Below are 15,445 nucleotides of genomic sequence, written 5' to 3' on the forward strand. Positions count from 1 at the left end.
CTACTCGACGTGACTTCTTGCTAATATCAAAAATTCCCTCTGCTCTGTCACTTGTATATCTCCGCTCGCAGTCACACATACGCACAAATGCCGGCTATGAAAGCTATATTTACTTACAAATATCTGCCTGGATGTGAACTCTCACTGGGGCAAAACGGTTTCTTTGCTGGTTTAGATTGTGATGTCTGATTTGATTGACCGTGATACTTAAAATTAGCTTAAATAAATTCTCAGATTTAATCATTATAAAAGTCAGGTTAGCTATGTTGTACTTGCGAGTGGAAAGTAGCATGGAGCTCACACATTACCAGCTATTATTAGCTGCCGCTAAAAATAAAGCATGAAGCCGCCTTTTCCACATAATGAGCTAGTACCAACATTAGATGAGAGACAAACTAACAGAAGTGCTAACGCTGAGCATCAGAGGAGCAGGAAATGTTAGTAATGCAACCAATTACTCTCCATTTTTGGGTAGGATGGTAGACTAAATGGTTACTGAGGTCAAATCATCTAGCAACTATGTAACTCACTACTTAAAAAAGAAAATAAGTTGTACACAAGCATGTAGTGACATTTTTTCTCTTGGTGTCCTTGTACTTTCAGCTTCAAGTACTTTCAGCTTCCTGCACAAAACATCTTAAATAAGCAGATGCTTATCACTGTGCTTCTGTTTATCACTCTGTTTAAACTGTTAACTTTCCTGCAGAATGTGTTTATTCAGCGGTTTGAAATTGTCACCATTGGGCACAGGTGTCAATCTCCAGGCCTCGAGAGCCGCTGTCCTGCAGTTTTTAGATGTGCCACAGGTACAAAACGCTGGAATGAAATGGCTTAATTACCTCCTCCTTGTGCAGATCAGTTCTCCAGAGCCTTAATGACCTAATTATTCTAGTCAGGTGTGGTGCAGCAGAGGCACATCTAAAAGTTGCAGGACAGCGGCCCCTGAGGACTGGAGTTTGACACCCCTGTAGGAGTTGATCGCACACGAACGCATTTGTTTCTTTGGTGTCTGCATCCTCTGTTACTGTGACTTGAAAGCCTTCCTCAAGCGGGCTGCAGATACATCGCTGAAATAGCACATCTTTAGAGTTGTGGCAGCCATCAAAATGTGAAAGAAAATACGGACTGCTGAAAGAGGAAGTGCTTTTTCTCAGGCATGCTACCGCTCATCTGATTATCTGTGTGAGCTGGCTGCGTCTCACCTCTCTGCGAGGGACGAAAACTGTGAAAACGCTCATTTTGGGAATGCGAAACGATAAGCAACAGTTAGCGATGTGGTACGGTACGGACTAATGGCAGCGTGAAGTATTTAAACTCTCAGCCAGCACTGTGGCAATACTTTCGTTTGACATGTTATTGTCTCAAATGACCTAAATTAAACGAAATTAAATGAAAAACTCTTTAGTTTGGCTGTAACATCCATTTAACTTTGCAGCTATAAATACAAAATAGCAAAACTTAAGGGCAAAGGTAACGAGAGGCTAGCTCTTAGGTTTCACTAATAGCTATGTTCTGTAAAATGAAAATATTCTCCCGTGTATAAAGAGATGTACAGGGAGCTTATTAGTCAACAGGCAGTTTGCAAAACTCACTTCCTCTTTACCCTCTTCTGCTCTTATGACAGGCCCTTCGCAGTGAACGTCGAGCTTTACCAGGATGTCAAAGAAAACCAATCGCACAAAACACAGCGACACTACTTATCAAAAAAAAAAAAATAAAACGTAAACAGAAACTCAAACCTGCACATGTCCAGTTCAAGGTGCAGGTGTGAAAGGAAGGTCACACAACAAAGTGGATGGAATCTATTTTGAACGCTTGTAACAATTTGATCATACAACAGGAGAGAACCAAATTAAAACAAGAACCCTCCCACCCCCTCCAATAAATTGGTTAGGTGTTTTTGTTTTTTTAACTATCCAAACAGACCTCTACTACCTAATGCCGAATGTAGTCTCTGACAGACCGCCACGATGTGAGGTTAGAGTTTGGTCCCAAAGAGTGGAGATATGGGTTTACCGCTGGGAGTAGAATCTCATCCTGGCATCTCTGTTCATCGAGATTGCGTTCAGTGATACCAAGCTGTTCGTCACTGAACAGCTTGAAGGAGAAGCTCAACCAACACACCCAAGCCGAAGGCCAATTGGCCGGTTTCTCCATGGTTTTGACACCTTTGTTGTATCAAAGCAACGTCATTCAAGGGGAAATTGTAATATTCTATAAAAGAACAGATCTGCTAAAACTACTACACACTTGAATATGAGGGGTGCATGTTGTTTTTTTTTACTTTTGATTTTCCTCTTGCAGAGAACTCTAAAATTCAGATGAGGAACCTCAAATGGAAAATGTTGTGTGGCACGAACATCTCGTGAAGCTTTCAAAATGGCTTCCTGTCCTCCGGGGCCACTAGTTTATGGAATGATAAAAGATGACGAATGTTTTCTTGTAAAGGGCTTGGAGTGAGGCAGGCCGTGGTTAACGCGGCCAAGAGGTAATTCTTCAACAAGCTCAGGACGCTGCAATAAAAATCTGACAAACCTTTGAGATTTAAGATTACGTAAGAAACATCAGGACAAAAGTTTGAACCAGCTTTTATAAATGCACTGGTCGTCAATGATTGTAGTTCGAATTAAAGCGGTGTAGAAATACAGGAACGTAAAAACATCACCCAGTAGAAAAGAGAAAAAAAATTAAAGATACTTAACTGATTTAGTTGAGGATGTCATAATTTATTCATAGGTTATAGAACACTGTTGAATTTTTTAGCAAAATGCTCAACAGTTACTGTCGGATACTTCAACACGATGAGGTAAAGACAGTTTTGGTTTTGAGATGCTGGGGTAGGATATGACATATGGATATTTATCCAAACATAAAACTGAACTATTATGCTGCATATTTTGATTATACATGTTCTATATTTTTGGGGTTTTTTATTCTTATTTTCCAATCATGTTTGAAATAAACCACCATTTGTCAGTACTTAATAGCGCCACTAAGTTCAGTTTGAAACGTATAAGAAAAAATGTTACTTAACAATTTATGTTTAACTGTTGACACAAAAAACTTTTTTTTTCATGACTAATAAATTCCAGCCACATGAGTTAAATGTTCCCTGTAACGTAGGAGTCAGACTGTGTATTTAGTTACCATCTAAATACATCTGTTTTTGTTGTTGTTGTTGACTTGTCAACTAGTTGGTATTTAAAAAATAGAAGGTACTTTCGCGCCACTGGTGCAGAAAAACTTCTGCTCCTAATAGTTGGACACATGCTTTCGTAATTGGGAAGGTTTTTCTTGTAAGAGCACATTGTGCAGCCTAGCTGTGCAGAAGTACACAGAATAAATGATGGCATGCATTAACAACATCAAATAGTACACAAACTGCTTCCCATAGGTCTATGAATATCCACTTTTCTGTATGAAAACAAGCTCTTATAGTTTGTAGTGGTAAAATTATTGACATGTCTGAATGACCAAAAGTTGACTTTGTGAACTTAATTTAAAATGATTCTTCCATGATTGTATTTTTTTTTTTGGTCCATTTCAGTTTTACTCTGCTGGCTTTGAAAAGCAAAAAATATTCAAGCAACGTTTTCACGGATTGTGTGTTTCACACCAATATTTTTTTTTTCCTGCCCTGCCCTCTAGTGGTCTCATCTGTAAGTACACCCGTGCGATCTGAAACTTTCATTTAACCCGTACAATAATGTTAAAATGCCTACTTTCGATGGTTCATATTTCATATTTATTTTACAATCACATGCCACCGCATCCGTTACACAAAATACAAAAGCTCAATTTTGTAATACGCCCTCAAAATGCAACAATACAGCTCATATGGAAGTTGAAATGCAAACTTGGATGTCATTCCAGATGGGCTAGTAATCTGTACTGCAGGCATTTTCTTTAGTAAAACAGCAAGCTGATCAAAACCAGAGAAACAAATGCCAGGCTTTCTTTCCAGAACAAGGCAGAATTTTTTATTTTAAGCACAGTCCATGGCTTATTTCTGTCCCACAAAACTGGTGAAAAAAAAAAATATATCGGCTTTCCGTTGGGGGTTGAAAAAATAGCAATCAATACTTAACAGAGTGAGCTACAATGCTCAATACTGATGGAGGAGATGCAAATTGTAAAAGGCAGTATTCCAACAATCCATTGGACAGGAACAGAAATGGCTATGAGCTTCGTGTTAATACATCTGTGACAAAACGCAAACAATACAGTCCAAATGAAATTCGTTTTCAGGACAACCATAACAGCTACTGCTCCTCGAGATTACCGCTTATAAAATAAGAATTAAAAATATTTAGCAAAACTCTTCACTTCAAGCTGAAGTGCTCTTTTTTTTTTTCCAGTAGGAAAAGGGGGAGCGGGGGGAGAGGGAAAGCGTTTAGGTTACCAACTGAGATCAATTTTGTAAACAAAATCTTTAAAAGTGTGGCACATGTTTCAGTTCGCGTGGAACCAAACTCAAAGGCATCAAAGAAGGCCTAAGAGATTTTCTGCAAACTAATGAGGAAAAAGGTCCATCCGCTCTCCCATCACTCAAATTTATTTATTCCTGCAGCATAACAGAGTCCATATTTTCTTTTTTTTAACAAAAGAAACGTAAAAAAAAAAGGAAAAACCCCAATGAAATAGAAAGTGTGGCCTGTCCCTGCAACGTGGTATAAATACGGGATCACAGCTGGTTGCACAGGATGCGAGTAGAGAGAGAGAGAGAGAGAGAGAGAGGATTTGTGCTTCAGTTGAGCAACTCTAGGTAGGTGATTGGGACTTTGCCCTTCTGGTTGCCTCGCTCCCCCATCAGCCAGTCTGAGTCCATGCCTGGGACACTGTTAACTGTGATCACCTGGGGAGAGGGGGAAATAAACAGGAAGTGGAGAGAATTATTAACAAAATGTTTGCAAAACTACAAAAGTAAGGTCATCAGCATGGTCTGACAGGGAAATGAAGAAAAAAAAACTGATGGCAAAGAATCAGATTCACTGTCAAATCTACATTATTAAATATTTTCCTCATGCAATTGAATCAGGAGTTCCACTGGGCATGGTTTTTGGCCCAGTACTTTTACTTCTCTTTCACCCATGTAATATTGCTCTGTCACTGTATTATAAGCCTTGTGGGCCAACAGGCTTTACTTGTGCCCCCACCAGGCTAAGCATGTCTTTTGTTTATTTATTACAATTGTTTTTATACACCAGTAGCAGTGATGGCAAAGATGGTTTAAAGAGTCTTTTTGGTGAAATGGTTGGAAGCACAATGGCTGCATAGTATGGTTAGTATGTGAACACATAGGGAGACTGAGGTCAGGTGTCCCTTTTTTTTTATTATTTAATGGAACAAGCCAACATCAGTAAACAAAGTGGCATGTCACAGAAAAAGGATCAGAAATTTTTGGACATTTTGGAAGTGCAAAAAACTGATATTTATTTTCGATTTTTTTCTTTTATGCTTGCTTCTTTTAAGACCTCATAGATGGTGTTTGTAATGCCTTCCAATAACAGATAATTAAGCTGGTGATATTTTCACATTTCTACTTCTAACTTTTTCTAACTCAAAAGCACAGCAGCCCACTGAATGAATTCTCTGCCATTCCTACCATCAGACTTAGCAAGGTGATGAAACCAAAGAAACCTCTAACAAAGACTAATCATTTATGGAAGAAAATGAGGCAACGTGGAGGCAATATTAGTCAGCCACAAGTTTGCCACATACAGGGAGTGGCACTTCTGCAGTCCTGCAATGGGAGACCATGTGGTTTAAACAGATGGTGCATCTGTGAGTATACAAAAAAAAACTGCTGTGATTCAGAGCTGACTGAAATTCTGTGGATTCTTAGAAAGAAAACTAAAAATAAACTACAATACTAACATTTACGGGGAAAGCATAATAACGAAAACACAACTATAAGTGTTACTGAATTTCCGTGAAGCCTCACCTCGTCGGCCAGCAGGGAGAGTTCGTTGCTGCTGGCGGCGTCGTAATCGTAAAGGACCCGCGCTTTGCGGCTGACGTTGGAGCTCCGCAGCTCGCTGAATCCGCCCGACGCCGCCGCCAGGCTGCCGCTGCCTGCCGAGACGCTGGGCAGAGAGGCAGACATGGGTGCGGTGGGTACGGATACGTTGGCCCCGCCCGACATGGACGACTGGTTGTTGTTGGAGAATGAGGATGGGAAACTGGTGGTGGCGGGAGACAGGATGAGCGAAACGCGTTCGAAAACAGAGGCTGATTGACAATGAGCACGCACGCAATATGGCCTTTTTTTTTTTTTAAGTCTTGACTCTTAATTCGTGCACTAAAGATACTGTGACCGAACTTCATTTATTCAGGATTAGTCACTCTTTTATTGATGTAATCTCTCAGCTCTTTGGGAATGAACAAAGCGAAAGCGAGGCGGCAGCAACGTTTCACCTGCCGAGTTGCTTTTGGAGGTCCACCATGTACTGGTAGCACTGTGCGTAGTACGTCGTCTGGGCCTCCACAAAGTCATTCAAGCAGCGTAGATGGTGTGCCTGATAATGGGGGAGAAAAAAAATAATAAATGGATCAATTTAAAAAGAAGAAGAAAAGAAACATTTCTGCTTATTTTAGTCATTTTAATATATATGTAATTTTTTAATCACAGCAGAGAAAGACATGTACCTATCTGTGAGTTTACTTACATGAGTGCTGCTGACACCCTCTAGCAGCAGACGCGTGATCTCTGCTTGTCGGTCGAACTCACTCTGGGTCATCCTCAGCTCCTGCTCTGCCTGAGAACCAAGAAAAGTCGGTTTAATTTTCTAAGTTTACGACAGATAAGTTGTTTTTATAATTAAATATGGTTATTACATTTTCTTTTTTTTATAAAAATCTCAACCACTTTATATGCCATGCATTCACACAACATAATGAATTTAGGGGGCGGGGGATGAACACAAATGCACACCACAACTTTAGATTTTTATTTGCTACATTTTTACAAAAAATGTTGGTCTTGAACATTAAACCACAAAGGAATACATTTACTGTGGTTGTAACACTACAAAGTTTGGAGGGTGGGGGGGTAAACATTTAAAAAATTGGGACTGAATGTGTCATGGAGGAGATGCAGGAAGATTAGCAGCTGTTGACAAAACTGCCCTGGGGCTTTGGTGCGTCTGTGTGTTCAAATCAAACATGGCTCCAACATTCCACTCACCTCCGTCACTTCCTCTGCTCACATCTGCGGCATTGCGTAAAAAAAAACAAAAAAAAAAAAAAACGTGACACAGTAGTTAGCGCTATAGCTGCTGCACGGCTGCAGCCAACACAGCAACATCCTCACTCCCGTGTTTGTACAGAGGCGAAAAAAACAAAACCGCACTCTGCCTGTGGCGACGCCGGCTGTTAGATGGTTCTCATCTGTTTTCTTGCGACTAAACGGTGCAACAGAATGAGTGGGAAAAAAAAAAAAAAAAACAAGGGCTGGTGTTAACCCACAGAAACTAATATTTATAGTAGAGGTTTTGTGTTTGCTTATCAATCAATCAATCAAATTTTATTTTTTTGTATAGCACATTTCAGCAGCAAGGCACTCAAACAGGGTTTCGGCAGGTTTCAACAACTCAAATTTAAGTCTTTTTTAAGGACAAGAGGAATTTAATAATTCGTTATGTCCTAAATTTAAAATCTCCGCCTGGATATTTTTTGCTTATTTTATTTGTACGCAGTTCTTTAAATGTGCTGTGAGTAAATGTATTTGCCCATTTATCCATAACAACTGAAACTTTCAACATCTAGCAAGTTATTTTCCCAAATTACCATCCATTAAAAGTCCCCATCAGATTAATTTCACTCCCTGCTACGGCGGGAGGGTGAAATGACCGTAATAAACCGATATTGGCTGGAAAGCGCAACGTCTCCCCTTTAAGAAACCGTTGGAATTTTTCAGATGGAGCACAGTGTGGTGGAATTACAGTACTGCAAATTTGGCTCGATTGTCGGCGCTCCATTTAGGACTTACAGGGTTAAGACTTATTTCTCAAAAGGAACGTATGAACTTTGTCCAGCCAACTGGTGATAAATTTTCACTTTGTGATATATGCTAGAAAGTTAGCTAGCTAGTAAGGGCATGTTAGCAGTGAGTCGCAATGAAGATGTCTGCGTGTGGCTCAAGCCTTTTTTTTTTGGCCTGGCAGAAAAGTCCCACAAGAAAAAATAAAACAGATAAGAAATACTTGATTAAAAAGTCCTGACAAGACAAAATTTAAGACCTGTCATTAACATAATTAACGACAACCTCTTTTTTTTTTAAGTGAATTTAAGATATTTTAAGGGCTTAATTTTAAATACATGAATTGAAGACTTTTTAAGGAGGCAGCCTGTCAGACTTTACAGGCGTGTTGCAACAAGAGAAAAACTGACTCTGCCTACGGAAATCTGTCTAATGTCTTTAATGGTTAAAAGATTTTCAGCCTACTGACTCCACAAGATTGCTACTGAGCCACGATGTAGCGCATGGTGACTGTTAGATATCTCCCTGTTTATCTGCATGCACAGTTGAGCTTTAATCACACGGAGCAAATTTTAAACACCGACATAAGATGCGCGTTTAAAGCTGTCCACTTGTGTCTGAATCGGCCTGGACACGGGTTAAACTCAAGTCTAATTACAAATGTCAATGAATGAAGTAAGACTGGCAAATTAGAAGTGAGGAAATAGCGACCAAAAACTGCTTAAAGACAATTTTATTTCATCACGTCTCTACGACCGGTGCACAAAGTTAGAAAAACACAAGACTTTGGTGAATGTAAAGATAACGATACGATTCATTAGTTAATTAAACAGAGTTAATGTCTTTCTGTTATTTATTCAATGCATGGAGCCCCAACAAGTAGCCTATAAAACTGAATTAGGGGTGAAGCGATTCATCGTAATGAATATTGAAGTAATAGTCAACTAATTTACGATTATTCCATAAATCAGTTGACTTCAGCACAAAGACTCACAGAACGGCCGGTGGCTGAAGGAACAACATATTCAGAGCAGCAATTAAGTTAAAACTGTGCAAAGAATATACATGCATTTCACATTTAAGATAAAAAAAAAAAAAAAAAAAATTATGTAAATACCTAAAACTCTCAAACTCCTCAAGTAGCAGAGTTTTAGCTTCAAATTCTGTAAAAAAAATAAAAATAACTCCTATTCAGCACTGTTTGTTTTTGAATTATTATTCTGTTAATCAAGAAAATAAGTATATATTGATGTTTGTCAAGCAGAGAGGACTGAAATGTTCATGTTGATTTTAGAAGGATTTGTTTTAGCTGCAGATGCATCCTTTGCAACAGATGATCAAGCATTCACAAAAGAAATTCAAGTTTATTTAAGTTTCATATTGAAAAAGGAATTGAATTATTTGTTCATTTGCCTTTTTAATGTATTTTTCATATTGCATAAAAAAACCTCAAAGGGTTAAATGACATTTTCTGTATGATTGTCAGAATAATTAAATGAATACATCAATCACTAAAATAATAATTTTATTATTATGATTAAAATTGTGTGTTATCTGTCTACATCTGCTGTTTTGGACTTAGTTGTAGTTCCTAATGACTTTACCATAACACCTCAATTTTATGCTACATTAGTTATTGCTGTATTTTACTGGTATATACAGCCTGAATGCATCATATTTTAATAATAACCAGGTATGCACTGCAGTGGCTTGCAGCCCTCATATAAACACGTTTAAAGCTGGTCAGTAAGAGGCATTTCAACGTCTCTACAACCTTGTAAATATCGATAAGTTGGCTTTAAAATTCTTTAGAACACATTGAGGAAAAGCCCTAAAGAATGCGGAACTTCAAAATGAAGAAAAACTGGCGGTCACAGTGAAAAACCAACCGTCCAGAAAAAGGAAACCTGACACTTCCCATTGTTGCTCGGAAGAAGGAATAAAAGTCACAAGGGCTTTCCACACGTTCAGCTCCGTGTGTCAGTCACAACTTGTGCAACTTTAGAGGGCAAAATAAATCCTGAAGGCTTTCAATCCGTATCAGGATGTTTGTGTCTCTAAAACTGCTTACAAATGTGATTTAAAAGACACAGAAAAGCTCTTTCTTTTTTTTTTTTTTAAGTGTCTACTCACTGCAGCTCTTGCGTCAGGCATCCTGGCTTTCTTTAGTCGCGTTTTGGCTGCGTCTAGATCCAAACGTTTGACCTGTAGAAGCTTTCGTTCTTTCTAAATGGGCGGGGGGGAAGAGAAGAAAGTAACATCATTAGTAATCCTGGATTCTAAAAACGGTACAAAATCTCATCTAGTATAAGGGTGCGGTTGCTGTGGACAGCTGCTTTATTTTAGATAGGGAATTACGTAAAGTTTAAAATACATATATATTAAAAAAAAACCCTGACATTTCCTCCATGCTTGCTCTGGGACAATTTGGAAACTCTCACACATTTGTCGCGTTAACCCAACTCACCAGGATGGTTTTGAAGTCGCCCTCTAGAAAATTTCGAAACGGCGTCAGGAAGTTGATGGCAGAACTCTGAATGAACTCCCGCTCGGCTCCGCCGATCTGCTTCTGCGTCTCGCCGCATTTTATCAGCGCATTTCCTGTTAGTCAGCAGCACAAGGAAGAGTTCACAAAGAGCTGCAATCTGCCAGAGGCCTCAACATGTCTGTCCTTTAAAACATCAGGAGCTGCGCTACAGAAACATTCACGCATGCAGATCCTTCCCGTTAAATGCTGCACAAATAAAAATCTTCCAAAGGAATGTTATTTTATTAGTTTTAAGAAATCCAAACCATTGCATAGAGGTGATTTGTTGAGCAGTTCTTCTGTCTGACACACTACGTTTGTTATTAGCTTGTTAGCAACTAAATCCAGACATGTTTTTCTCTCTTAAAGAAGAAGAAAAAAAATGGAGTTTAAATTTAATTCAATGCAACAAGAAGAGAAAGGTTGCTAGTTGCTAGGCAACACTGACAATTTCCTAATTTACTGCCTGTATGTACATTTCTGAAATGTCTACGTCTTAAATAAGAAAGAGGGTCAAATTCTGTTTTAGACTTTCGGGAAATCAAACCTCTTTGTAATTATTCAGACGTAAAAAAAAAGTCTTAAGCTAAAATAATAAAGCTTTACGCTCTGGAAGATAAAATATACGTTTTTGGGCTCAATAAGTTGGACTCCCAAAGAGAAATTAGCTGAAACAATTACAAACTATGAAATATGTTTTATTATTGACAACATTTCGTTGTTTTTTTTTTGTTTTTTTTTACAAAACTCCACTCTTACCAATATAACCATATCTTTAAAAAAAAGTGCATAATTATGGAAAGATTGAAAACAATTTAACAAATCAATACCCAGAGCTGGAAATTTATTATTATTAGTACGTTATTCAAGTTTCATGACTGTAACAAAGAGCTGTGTGTCAGCAGAACATTGCATGATTTTACAATGTGTTGAAAAGCATTTCCCTGTCACTTTTTTATGTGCAAAGCAAAGTATTTCGTGTTTGTCACTTTTTTTTTTTTTTTTTAAAGAAAGAAAACAAAATATGTCTCGGAAAGAAATCTGCATCAGTAAAGTCTTGTGCACCCTGCCATAATAATCAGGACCTTTGTTCATTTTTATTTCTCTGACGATATACATTACTGTGAGTAAGTCTTTTCGCTTAGCTCTCATGTTCCTGCAACTTCGCAGTACTAACTTAGCATTAATCTTTTGTATCTGAAGGTCGATTTCTCGTCAGAATAACCATCTCATGAGAAAAATAATCGGCAGGTAATATATACGTTGTTTTCTATCCTCTTGCTCTTTCCTCGTCCGTCTACCGAGGATCGTGCTTGATTTGAAAGTCTTGGCTCTCTTTAGAAATAAAAGAAAAAAGTAAGCAATGGTAATGGTGCGTTCTCTTTGTAGTCTTTGAAGTTCGATTTCCCTGAGTTTCCAGCCAGAAAAACAACAGGAATGCAAACTGAAGTTGAAATTCCGACTGGGAAAGTCAGAGCAGCACTGCTGCAGGCATAAACTATTTATCAGCAACACTGACCAGGTTTTATTAAACCAGTGACACAGCCTACTGTAAAAATATCGGTTAATGTCTTCATTTAGTGACTGAATTCATAAAACGGGATTATAGTGTTATTAATGCTAACTGTACAACAAACCACAAATCCCACCGGTTTCCAACCTGCAACTGGAATGCTCAGAAATACTAACAAAGCTAATTTCCAGAAATTAGCAACAGACAGCTTAAAATGTCAACTTTAAACTCAACTGTTCATTCAATCACACAATGCAGCACTGATATGTCAAAAGATATATTTTGAACACTGTACTATGGGTCTTACAGAGAAATGAGTCAGAATAAAAATTTTAAAAAAAAGGAAAATGGTCCACAAGAACCGATCCTTTGAAATAATTAATACGGTGACACATATTCACATCAAAGGAAAATGCAGATGAACTATTTTATGCTTTCCCACCTTCAGTCCAAGCTAATGCGCTCTAAGAAGCTTTCAGCCTTTTTACTTGTTGCATAAACAGAAAGAAATTGATGTTTGGTACAAAGCTTCTGAGTCTTAAAGGATCCGAATCTTATCAGTAACTTTTTATGTTTTATTTTTATTTTCCAGCAGAACAAACAACGTGAAAGCTCATCGACGTCATAAACTCCCTCACCATAAGCAGTCCCAGGACCAAAGTCGCTGCCGGCTTCAATCATGGAGTGGCCCAGCAAGTCGTGGTTGTTGATTCGTGCGGGGGCTTTTTTCTCCAGCTTCTCGTACACAAATTCCTCCAGTCGAACATCTAAAGGAAAGAAGAAAAAAAAAACGTTACAGGATAACTCGATTACAAAGTCATAAGACATCCGTGAGGGAGCCACACGCAAGGAGTGTTCTCATTGAGCTCACTTCGGCCTGACTCCAGTTATCTCAAAACAGAAAGCTGCATTAATGTCAATCATAACAAGCAAAGACTGAAATGGTCTTCTGCTGGTTCTGATCAAATATGTTTTAGTCGTAAAAAGAACATTAGACAGGTCAGCACCGACTGTTGCACAAGACCTGAAACCCCAGATGGTCCATGTGTTTGTTGTGCCTATAGCTGCGGTTGGGCTTTAGTGATATGGCATCAGGGTGTGAACTGTGGAGGATGCACAGCTGAGCTCACACACACCAAAAGAAGACGAGTGTCAAAAAAAAAAGAAAAGGAAAAAAGCACACCGTCTCGGGGATGTTAGGTATTGTTCTAAAGGGGCGTTGAGGTGAAATTGACACATATTATGAAGTTCAACCTGAACAAATGATGAACAAGAGATAAATCAGTCGGCTTTTACGATATTTTTCAATTCATTAAATGCATCACGACTAAGAATCTCACCATTTCCAGTCTATAAAATGCATCAAAATACAGCATGTACAGTAATGTCAGTTTACATATGATTACATAATTTTCTTAGATGATCAACAAGTCCATGACAAGGTTAAAAACTAAATAAAAATACTCACTTGGATTAGGTTGTAGTAAGACCTCTGTCTGCTTCATGATCTTTTCTGTCCATTGCTTGGTGTTCTCAGCTCTGCCTAAGAGGTTCTCCAAATGGGCATCCAGCTCAGTCTTCTCAGCCTGTCCAAGCTTCTCCTCCGTAAACTGTCAGACAAATTATGAGAATAAAAAGGTTCGTTTCGCTCATTTATCGGCTTATCAAAAGAGGACCGAGATGTCAAGTGGCTATCTGCCCAGCTACATCTGATCCGTTTAGTTTGATGGTTTCTGAGGCCTGCGTCGGTGCCTATATGGAGCACCATGTAAAAATCGGAGACTACGCGGTTTAAAAACACTATCTAAAAATAACAGCTAAGCCTGGAGGGCACAGAGACGTTCACTTAGGGGACAACAGGGTACTTAGCTACATAGTAACAACAGCAGTAACGGTAATTATCTCACAGCTGAGCTAACTGGCTAGGCTAGCAGCTAGGTTAGTTAGCAACAACTTGCTCCCGACGGTTTCACTTACTTGCACCGCGCGGCTCAGGAAAGTACCGGCGTCCGCAGCTAAGCGCTTAACGTTAAAATCCATGGCGGTCCAGGTGAAACTGCTCTCCTCCTGACACAAGAACGGGCTTATCTCACTCTCACGTTCAAGCTGTCATCCCAACAAAAAGTGTCATTGAAGCAACTTTTTTTTTTCTTCTTCTTCTTTTTTTTTTTTTTTTGTTGTCTGAGTTCCACCCAGCTGTTGAGCCAGACAAAGATGGTCCACTACTGAAAGATAGTTCACTGAAAGATAGTTCACGGCTTTGGCTTCTCAGAGAACAACGTTTTACGTGGCCGCGCGCATGCGCGAGAGGCATTCGCTGGCAAACGGAAGGTAAAATATAAAATAAACAAATTCGAATGAAATAACAGAGAAAATTCATAATTTACACACTGTTTGTAGCTTGCATTTAACAGGCAAAATTAATCATTTCATTTTATTCGACGCCCTTTTATAACTCACTTTCTTCACTTGAGCAAAGAAATGTGGCGGCATAGGCTATCTCTCTTGATCTATATTGTTCCTGTATGGCAAGTAGTTTTAGACATATAAGATGTACAAAATGTGCTTTTCGCCTACTGTTCTTTGGGATTACGTCGCTCTAGCCAAACAGTTACTTAAACTAGAACTGTATTTTCAGTACTACTATAAACGTTCCCACAGGTCATCAGCTAAAGCAGATTAGTGGGTGACCACTGACCAATAACAATTGGCTTTAAAACCTCCAAATTGTTAACAACTATGCACAAATTATGCAAACTAGTTAATGGAGAGCTGCCATCTTAAAGTGGCTCCAATCTCAAATCTGCTTCCATGTGAATGGAAGCAGATTTCATCTACACTGTAGCTGTAAGTGTAGATGAAAAATGATGGCCGTACTCAGGGATGTTTATCACTTGGAAGTATTATGAGAGAGAATAATGCTATAAGTCATGGACATCTTTTACTTTTTGATAGTACTTATATTCATAATATAAAGACTTAAAGGGGCTAGATGTACAAACCCAGAGTAGGTTACCCCAGAACCTCAAAACCGGGATAATTTGATTTAATTGAGTGAAATACTCTGCTCTTTACCAGGAGAACCTCTGAACATTAGTACATTGCCAGTGATCTAAAGCACACAATCAAGTTCATTTCTGAATGGCTCAAAAAGACCTAAATGAATATTTTGGAGTGACCTACTGAAAGTCTGGACTTCAATTTGATTGAAATGCTACGGTATGACCGCAAACAGGCTGATATGGTTTTAATTTAGCTAAATTAAAACATTTCTAACAAAATTAGTGGCCAAAAAATTCATTATATCGTGTGTGGAGCTTATTACATCATCCATTCCCAACTTTAAAACCACAGTGGAAAGATTAAAAAAATAAATAATAACAATAATAATAAAACTGAGAAAACAACAGAAGGATCAGAAGAA

At 38.6% G+C, this 15,445-nt stretch overlaps 1 protein-coding gene across 1 annotated transcript; it reads right to left on the reverse strand.

Moving 5' to 3' along the window:
- Positions 1–3,726: 3,726 nt before the first annotated feature.
- sh3glb1a (SH3-domain GRB2-like endophilin B1a) lies at positions 3,727–14,255 on the reverse strand. The gene is made up of 9 exons (XM_028005465.1): positions 13,999–14,255; positions 13,490–13,631; positions 12,660–12,788; positions 10,449–10,582; positions 10,115–10,207; positions 6,669–6,758; positions 6,418–6,518; positions 5,945–6,182; positions 3,727–4,855 (listed from the first exon to the last, which is right to left on the reverse strand). Exons 1-9 carry the CDS (start codon positions 14,059–14,061, stop codon positions 4,748–4,750), a joined length of 1,098 nt encoding a protein of 365 aa, XP_027861266.1. The 5' UTR covers positions 14,062–14,255; the 3' UTR covers positions 3,727–4,747.
- Between the last annotated feature and the right edge of the window lie 1,190 nt (positions 14,256–15,445).

Source organism: Xiphophorus couchianus, chromosome 21 (genome assembly GCF_001444195.1).
Source record: "Xiphophorus couchianus chromosome 21, X_couchianus-1.0, whole genome shotgun sequence".
Taxonomy (NCBI): Eukaryota; Metazoa; Chordata; class Actinopteri; order Cyprinodontiformes; family Poeciliidae; genus Xiphophorus; species Xiphophorus couchianus.